The following is a 10,328-nucleotide window of genomic DNA, read 5'->3' on the forward strand; positions in this document are numbered from 1 at the left end:
AGGTTCTTAGAGCAGTGCTTCCATGTGTAAGTGCTATTTAATTGCTACCCATTACATTACCATAATGGAGACTATTCATGGGAAGGAGCTGTAATAAAGTGGGTATCTCTAGACCAGAAACAGCCAGATGGGGCTTTCTCAGCTCAGCTGAGGAAAACAAGATTTGTTTTCAGCAAATCCCAGTTGAAGTACCTCTGGTGGATCTGATGGCTACCAAAAGTATGTTGAGACAGAGCAAAGGCAATTATTCACAAAAAGAATCTCAATAGGCATATTTTAATCATTCATTTGCCTAGAATCTAGAATTTTAAATCTGGGAAGGGCAAGGTAATTCATCTTAACAACCTGCCATTACTAGCATAGAAATGAGGCAGATTGCTATGGGATAGGACTCCATGAACTCATGGCGGAGCTGAAACCAGAAACGTGTCCCCTGACTTTCAGCCCTGTGTTCAGTGGAATAGCCATAGCAAAACCCAGTTATGAGGTGCTCTACTCACCATGGGAATCAGAAATGGTTGTGAGGGAATATGCCAGGCTGGATTTAAGATTAGGGGTTGCCACAATTCACAGAGGACCAGATAGGTAAGGAGAAAACTATGTCAGTGAAGGAACATGGTGTCTCCAGCAGAGAAGATATTCAAGCAACTAGACAATCTCTTGGTGACTCTGAAACAGAGAATAACTAATCATTGGAGCAATGGGTGGATGAGATGACCTGGAGATTCACATTTCACCTTCACATTTCTGTAGCACCGTTAATTTTGGAGATGTCTCGTTTCTACTACCTTAAGGTATCAAAATAAGTTCATCAACTGTAATAAATATGCCAGTCTGGTGGGGGGTGTGGATAGTCATGGAGTTTTGTTTTGTTTTGTTTTTTCCTGCTAAACTAGGCAGGAAATTGGAAATTAAGCTAAGATACCACCTTCTACGGAGCCAACCTCATTAATAAATCAATTTCCCAGATTTTTGCCTTCCTTGAAATGAATAAAACCCAGGCTCTCATAGATTAAGTAACTGTTTGAAAGTTGCTCTACAGCAAAGTCAAACCTAGAACATTGTTTTTCTGGCTCCCATTTCAGAGGTCTCACCACTCCACCAGGCTGACCTTTAAAACGGACATTAGAGAGAGAAGATATCCAGAATTTGGGGTAGATTTATGGTAGCCTAAGACTATTTTATTCAAACCAAGCATTCCAAGGTTGCTGGAGAAGAGGAGATGGAAAACAATGCTTGCCTTCACAATGGTCAGTCTGTTTTGCAATCAGGCACTGGATGCTGCTTCTCTGCACCTCAGTTTTCTGTGTCCCACGGCTGATATTGTGGGCACCCCCTGGTCACTGGGCTCTTCAAAGATGTGATGAATCTTCCCATAATTGGAGATGAGGGTAAGAAAAATACTAAGGAGTGAGAGACCAGACAGCCTATCCACACCATCTGAGGCAGATTTCATCAGGTGGTGTCTGTAAGGAAGAGCAGGTTAGACTTATTGCATTATGTATTAACGGATGAGAATGGGACAATAAACCACAGCTATCGCATAGCAAAAAATAGAAAGGCAAACTCCAGCCTTGATGAGGCTGGATGAGGAAAAAATTTTCTATTAGCTTGGTGCAAAAGTAATTGCAGTCTTTGCCATTACTTTCGATGACAAAAACGCAATAACTTTTGCACCAACCTAATAGATCTGTTCCATGAGGAACTAGGCCACTTCTGCATATTCTGAGCTCCCTATCTCTGGAATGCTGAAAAGGCAAAGGTGGAAGGCACAGGGATCTAAAGCCCTGTGACTCCAAGGCAAGCAAAGCTCCCCGATAATCCATATTGCTAGACTCCTCCTTATGACCCATGATACGTAGCCTGTCGTTTCTGTGTTTACAGCTGCACTGATGAATACCAACTAGTCACAGGTACGTGAGGCACCAGAAAACAAACTGACAACTTGAAATTTTAACTCATTAAATTATTGAGAAAGACAGAGACAGAGCCAGGCATCCCAGAAACTAGCGATTCCAAGAAGAAAGACAAAACCAATAGTGGAGTGGAATCTAGCTGAGAACAGCCTGAGCCGGAGGAACTGGGTTCAATCCCGGATCTGAGGGACTTAAGATGTCCAGAAGAGCTTTCAACCTAAACTAAGCAGGAAATGGGAAATTAGGCTGAGATACCACCTTCTCTGGAGCCAAGAGACAGGAGGTAAAGCTCTAATCTAATAGAGGAGTAAAAACTAGGCAGAAAACAGAGATTTCAGAGAACTGAAAAGAGAAAGACTCAACCTAAAAATAACCCTGCAGAATCCCTAAATGGGACATACTGCTGAAAGGGGCCTATGCACTCAACACTGCCAATCCGGGTGTCTTACAGGTACCTTAAGGTATCAAGGTATTCTCAGACTCCCAGTGAGGAGAGAGTAGAAAGGGAGAAGCTGGATTTTCAAAAACATGGGCCCAGCTGGGTGCAGTGGCTCATGCCTGTAATCCCAGCACTTTGGGAGGCAGAGGCAGGCGGATCACCTGAGGTCAGGAGTTTGACCCCAGCCTGACCAATATGGAGAAACCCCTTCTCTACTAAAAATACAAAATTAGCCAGGCATGGTGGCACATGCCCATAATCCCAGCTACTTGGGAGGCTGAGGAAGGAGAATCGCTTGAACCTGGGAGACAGAAGTTGTAGTGAGCTGAGATCGTGCCATTGCACTCCAGCCTGGGCAGCAAGAACAAAACTCCATCTCAAAAATAAAATAAAGTAAAATAAAAATAAAAACACGGGCCCAGGAGAGATCCTAAGGTCAGGTACCGGTGCTGCAAAATCAGAGAACTGTTGTTGATTCAAGATCTGAGAGAGCTGAGGTCCAAAGTCCCCTATATAGCCTGTCCTCTCTGAAGTCTAGGAGGAGAGGAGAGGATATGGCTTTGTGTAATGGGAGGCAGAAACGGGAGTAGGAAGGAAGGAAATCGAAAGGATTCCAATATGTAGGAGCGAAGGACAGAGTGGAAGAAGTGGGTCAGCAAGGAGGCTGAAGGCCCTTGGCAATAAGACGACCTCTGTTGGCAGAGGACACACCAGCTTAGTTCCCTACTACACATGTACAGTTTGAGGAAGAGGTGTGATAGACCAGTTTACAACATAATTTGCAGTCAGTGTGCCTGGGTTTGAATCCTAGATATGCCACTCACTGTGACTCTCTGAATTTCAGCCTCCTTTGTTATAAAGAGGGACATAGTGGTACTTAAAACATAGTGTTATTGTGAGAATTAAATGAGACAAATGTTAAATACAGACTCTGTCTAATAAATGTTAGCTGCATTTTTCCAGTTTAGTCACTTTCCAACTGTCTTTGCTTATTCAAGGGAAGCAGAAGCATGGATAATGGGTAGCTTTCCACTAGCACACTGCCCACCCAGCATTGTTAATCCAATTTGGGAAGTGCATACTTGCTGCTAGTGTGTACTCCCTGGTTTCATGTGGACCAGTGGCTAAGAGAAGGACACTACACAAATGATGAGGAAGCAAGGAAAGGAGAAATAACCTGAGGTGACAAATGTCCACAATGTGAAAATTCCAATAGAGAAAGATGAGAAGTATAGAAATAGTCCACGTTTCCTGTCTATCAAGGAAGAGAGTAAATACCTTTTCAGGTGAGAATATGTGATTTTTTTTAAACCTTATAGAAATTTATATTTATTAAATCCCTCAACATTTCTTTTTTTTTATTTTAATGGCATATTTAATTCAGTGAGTACATGTAGAATTGGCATCCTGACATTTTCTTTAATTTTCTTTTTTTATTGTTATTATTATACTTTAAGTTTTAGGGTACATGTGCACAATGTGCAGGCTAGTTACATATGTATACATGTGCCACACTGGTGTGCTGCACCCATTAACTCGTCATTTAGCATTAGGTGTATCTCCTAATGCTATCCCTCCCCCCTCCCCCCACCCCGCAACAGTCCCCAGAATGTGATGTTAAAAGGCTTAGAAAGACTCCCAGTCCCTTCTGGTTCTTCCCACCACTAACAAGACTCATCATTAAAATGTCATTTCTCTAGCTTATTGTGTGAGCAATAATACTAACAGTCCCCAGAGTGTGATGTTAAAAGGCTTAGAAAGACTCCCAGTCCCTTCTGGTTCTTCCCACCACTAACAAGACTCATCATTAAAATGTCATTTCTCTAGCTTATTGTGTGAGCAATAATACTAACCACGTGTATTAGGGTTTGACAAACTGTCACTCAACTGTCACTTGAGTCTCCAAATGACAGTGGCAGGCGGGGAAGAACAGCACACACACAAAAATCAGCCTCTACCCCACGCACACACCCCATCTTATTAATAGATATACAGAACTGTAATGACTTGCCCAAGACATAAGAAAATATACAATGTTGTCAGATCCAGTTAAACGGGAAGGGACTAAGCTACTACCTCTGAGGCAAACATCACACTGATCTTAGAAACTGCAAGTTCAAGTCCAAAGGAAATCATAGCCCTTCACCCCCAGCAAACACAATGTCCCAGGAGTGAGGCTGCAAGAGACAGAGAAGAAACTGGGGAAAGAGTCCAGAGAATCAAATAGATACATTCCCCAGGAGTAGGATGAAGGGTAGTTGTCTCAGGTTGTAAGTATCTATTAAGATTTTCAATGTTTATAAATTCCAACTTTGCAATTTGTATCTCAGAATCTATTCCACGCCTTAGAAATTATCTGATGAGTGCAATACACACAAAAACATCCATTGTAACAGTCTGTGAGGGATAGTATGGCTCCAATACAATATATAGTGTGCATATAGATCTATGGAGAGAAAAAGTTGGCTGGGGGATGAAATTGTTCAGAACTTTCACCCTTTTAATTATAAAATTTATGTAAAAAATCACGTGTTCATTATTTTTAAATACAAGCAATATAATCTTACCACACCAAAAAAATGATAACTACGTGAGGGAGTGCATATGTTAAATAGCTCAATTTAGCCATTCCACAATGTATACATATTTCAAAACATCATGTTGTGCACTATAGATATATACAACTTTTGTCCATTAGATAAATAAATATATGTAATATAAAGTTAAATATGGAAGTTACTTCTCACACCAACCCACTTCAAGAGGCAGCCATATACACATAAACACACACACCAAAGTAAACACAACATATAAGAGTTATTTTTTGTTACAAAAATAGGATTATTCTATATGCATTGTTCTGCAACTTACTTTTGTCACTTAGTAAAACATGAAACACTGGTATAATAGTGATGGCATCACTTGGCAATAAATGGCTCCAGCTCTGCCATCAGACTGCCTGAATTCAAATTTCAGCTCTACCACTTACTCTTGGCGGGATCTGGTAAGTTACTTAACTTGGCTAAACTCTAACTTTTAATCTATAAAATTGGAATAATTATAGTGCCTATCACTTAGGATTTGGGGAGAATACAGTGATTTTTAAAAACAGGCAAAGCACCTAGCTCAGTATGTGGCACGTACTGAGTGCTAATAATTGTTGGCTAACATGAGCCGTCTTATTTCTTTAGAGGGTGCATGCTATTGAGTAACAGGAACTGCACCATAAATTGTTTAGTCTTTCACCTACATGTGCATATTGAGATTGTTCCCTCTGTGGGTTGCTTTGTTTGGTTGGTTGGTTTGGTTGGTATTACAAGCAACACATACTGTGTACTACACAAATATGACTACTTCTAAAGGATAGAGTGCTATAAGTAGAATCTTGGATAAAGAGATGCAGATTTCCGACCCTTGATATAGACGGCCAAAAGGCCTACACTGATTCGCACTTTCAGCATATGTGAAGGTCTATTTTCCTTTGGATATGATCCCCAGAAATGTAGTGCCAATCTGATAACTTACTTTTATTTGTGGGTTACAAAGAAGTTTAGGCTTATTTTTTCCCAAATGTTCCAAATGTCATAAATAGCATTTATTTTATAGCCCATTCTTTTTCCATTGCTATGAAATAAATCTTTATTATATGTTAAGTTTAATATAGATCATGATCTAAATATAGGCATAAAGATATACAAAATGCTTTATATTGGTCAGTTTATTTTTCCCTATGTGTGTCATTATCTTATTGATTATCAATATACTGTGCTTTTATGTGGGGTTAAAAAAGTTTCCCAACATTATTCTAATGTTTCCAAAATAATGTTGTCTGTCTCTAGCCATGTAATACTCTAGATGAATTTTAGAACAATCTTTTCAACTTCCATTAAAAATTCCCTTCAGGTCTTATTAGAAGTACACTGAATTTTATTAATAAGGATTCATATTTTAAAATATAGTCTTCCTTTTCAGGAGTACAGTTCTCCACATATTCAGATATTCATTTTGTGTTCTATTATAGTTTCTTCTGATAGGTCTTACTCATTCTTTTATTTTGTCCCTCAGGTTAATTTCTAAGTATCACTTAGACTTTCTTGCCATTATCAATTGAAACCTTTTCTTCATTACATTTGTCTAATACAGAAAGATAATTAATACTTTTAGTTTTATAGCGCGTCTGGCCACTGGTGAAATTGCCATAGGTTTTAAAAGATTTTCAAATAATTATCTTGAATTTTTTGGTACACAATCGTGCCACAAAAAAAAATGACATTTTCTTCTTTTTTAATGTTTATGCCTCCTGATGCTTTAGTTTTGCTTTGTTATTCACTCAGTCAACCATCTCAGCAATGTAGCTTAATAGTGGTCATAGGGCTATCTTTGCCTTCTCTTTCCATGATATTGGTGGAAATAGGACTCTTACAGTCTATGTTTTATAGTCCTGCAATATTTGAATGTTGAGAATGAGGACTTCATAGTGTTTTAACCAGAAAAATTAATATATTCAAAGAACTAATCTTGCTTACATAGGCTATTTCTGGGAGTACTCTAATTTTAACTGGTATCCTTGGACCAAAAGATGATAAAGCATCAGATCATATTAGCCAAAGAGAAATGCTTAAATAAACATTAGAAATGTTTTTTCTGAAGATGAAAGGAAGTATTATCTGAATTCTGCAAGTACCAAGGAGCCTTGATTAATTCTGTTGCTTAGTTTTGTTCTATCCCAACTACTACTACCATCTATGGACCTATGAGCAAGAGAGAATGCTGAAAGAGATAACTTCATTCATAGGGATTCCTTGTATGACAGCACTCTAATTCTAAGTAGAATCCAGCAACCTCTTCCCCGGGACAAAAAAAAAACGATAATAAGACTAAGGAGACGGTCAAGAAACAACCTCAGAATAATCTTTACAAAAGGAAATGAGAAGAACTCAAACAAATTAGGCCACGTAGAAGTTCCTATGAGCACATGGAAAACCTTTAGTTTCTAATTTAGAAGACAGCTTGGCATCCTTTAACTTTTCTTTTGTTGAATTTTACTATCTGTTTCTATGTAGTTTCAGAATTAAATGTTCTTTCAAAGTATAATAGCAGTAAGATTTTTAAAATAGATTTGAGGTTGGGGAAGAAGTTGTCTTGGTCAAACTGTCCTTTACATCTCTCCCATTGCTTCTCTAAACCCTATCCAGGAAGTCCAGAGACATGGAGACAAAGAATTACAGCAGCAGCACCTCAGGCTTCATCCTCCTGGGCCTCTCTTCCAACCCTCAGCTGCAGAAACCTCTCTTTGCCATCTTCCTCATCATGTACCTGCTCACTGCGGTGGGGAATGTGCTCATCATCCTGGCCATCTACTCTGACCCCAGGCTCCACACCCCTATGTACTTTTTTCTCAGCAACTTGTCTTTCATGGATATCTGCTTCACAACAGTCATAGTGCCTAAGATGCTGGTGAATTTTCTATCAGAGACAAAGGTTATCTCCTATGTGGGCTGCCTGGTCCAGATGTACTTCTTTATGGCATTTGCGAACACTGACAGCTACCTGCTGGCCTCTATGGCCATCGACCGGCTGGTGGCCATCTGCAACCCCTTACACTATGATGTGGTTATGAAACCACGGCATTGCCTACTCATGCTATTGGGTTCTTGCAGCATCTCCCACCTGCATTCCCTGTTCCGCGTGCTGCTTATGTCTCGCTTGTCTTTCTGTGACTCTCACATCATTAAGCACTTTTTCTGTGACACCCAGCCTGTGCTAAAGCTCTCCTGCTCTGACACATCCTCCAGCCAGATGGTGGTGATGACTGAGACCTTAGCTATCATCGTGACCCCCTTCCTGTGTATCATCTTCTCCTACCTGCGAATCATCGTCACTGTGCTTAGAATCCCCTCTGCAGCCGGGAAGTGGAAGGCCTTCTCTACCTGTGGCTCCCACCTCACTGTAGTGGTCCTGTTCTATGGGAGTGTCATCTATGTCTATTTTAGGCCTCTGTCCATGTACTCAGTGATGAAGGACCGGGTAGCCACAGTTATGTACACAGTAGTGACACCCATGCTGAACCCTTTCATCTACAGCCTGAGGAACAAAGATATGAAGAGGGGTTTGAAGAAATTAAGAGACAGAATTTACTCATAGAAAGAACAAAATGTTGGCATGTCAAAATCAGGACATGACCTAAAAGATTATTATCAGTTTATCCTCCCTTCCTAACCCTTTTCCACATGGCATTCGAAGAGGTCATGAAAAGTGTTGTTGGATATCAGTAAGAGAATTAACCTGGGAGCAAAACACTCAGTTTCTTTATATATATATATACACACACACACACACACACACACACACATATATATATACACACACACATACTTTAAGTTCTGGGATACATGTGCAGAACGTGCAGGTTCATTACATAGGTATACACGTGCCATGGTTGTTTGCTGCACCCATCAACCTGTCATCTACATTAGGTATTTCTCCTAATGCAATCCTTCTCCTAGCTCCCCACCCCCTGGCAGGCCCCAGTGTGTGATGTTCCCCTCCCTTTGTCCATGTGTTCTCATTGTTCAACTCCCACTTATGAGTGAGAACATGCGGTGTTTGGTTTTCTGTTCTTGAGTTAGTTTGCTGAGAATGATGGCTTCCAGGTTCATCCATGTCCCTGCAAAGGACATGAACTCATCCTTTTTTTAATGGCTGGATAGTATTCCATGGTGTGTATGTGCCACATTTTCTTTATCCAGTCTATCATTGATGGAGATTTGGGTTGGTTCCAAGTTTTTGCTATTGTGAATAGTGCCACAATAAACATACGTGTGCATGTGTCTTTATAGTAGAATGACTTATAATCCTTTGGGTATATACCCAGTAATGGTATTTCTGGTTCTAGATCCCTGAGGAATCGCCACACTGTCTTCCACAATGGTTGAACTAATTTACACCCCCATCAACAGTGTAAAAGCCTTCCTATTTCCCCACATCCTCTCCAGCATCTGTTGTTTCCTGACTTGTTAATGATCCCCATTCTAACTGGCATGAGATGGTATCTCAATGTGGTTTTGATTTGCATTTCTCTAATGACCAGTGATGATGAGCTTTTCTTCATATGTTGCTGGCCGCGTAAATGTCTTCTTTTGAGAAATGTCCATTCATATCCTTTGCCCATTTTTTGATGGGGTTTTTTTTTTCTTGTAAATTTGTTTAAGATCCTTATAGATTCTGGATATTAGCCCTTTGTCAGATGGATAGATTGCAAAAATTTTTTCCCATTGTGGGCCAGGCACAGTGGCTTACACCTGTAATCCCAGCACTTTGGGAGGCTGAGGCGGGCAGATCATGAGGTCAGGAGATCAAGTCCATCCTGGCTAACACAGTGAAACCCCATCTCTACTAAAAATACAAAAACAAAAATTAGCTGGGCATGGTGGCATGTGCCTGTAGTCCCAGCTACTTGGGAGGCTGAGGCAGGAGAATTGTTTGAACTTGGGAGGCAGACATTGCAGTGAGCCGAGATCATGCCACTGCACTCCAGCTTGGGCAACAGAGCGAGACACCATCACAAAAAAAAAAATTCTCCCATTCCGTAGGTTGCCTGTTCACTCTGATGATAGTTTCTTTTGCTGTGCAAAAGCTCTTTAGTTTAATTAGATCCCATTTGTCAATTTTGGCTTTTGTTGCCACTGCTTTTGAAAAACACTCAGTTTCTATCCATGACTTTGACCAAATACGTATTTAATCTCAGGCTAGGTACTGATAGGAATCCATATTTTAGGAAAACCACTTCAGCTCTCCTCAATAGACTGGCTTCCATATGGTAAAATAAAGCTTTTCTACAAATACATCTTCTATATGCCTGACAATGGGTCCCAGTCAAGGAGTTATAAATCCTGTTAGTCTTCAGAAGTGGAAACCACATGGGTTTGGTAGGAAATTGGAAAGAACTTTTTGGAAAAGTGACATAAGCTTAT

General features: G+C 40.2%; 1 protein-coding gene across 1 annotated transcript; it reads left to right on the forward strand.

Annotated features, from left to right (window-relative positions):
- Positions 1 to 770: 770 nt before the first annotated feature.
- On the forward strand, positions 771 to 8,499 carry LOC101142549 (olfactory receptor 1L4). Its single transcript, XM_004048569.5, is given in 2 exon segments — positions 771 to 794; positions 7,480 to 8,499. Coding segments are annotated over 2 exon segments (1,044 nt in total).
- The last annotated feature ends 1,829 nt before the right edge of the window (positions 8,500 to 10,328 follow it).

Source organism: Gorilla gorilla, chromosome 13 (assembly GCF_029281585.2).
Source record: "Gorilla gorilla gorilla isolate KB3781 chromosome 13, NHGRI_mGorGor1-v2.1_pri, whole genome shotgun sequence".
Taxonomy (NCBI): Eukaryota; Metazoa; Chordata; class Mammalia; order Primates; family Hominidae; genus Gorilla; species Gorilla gorilla.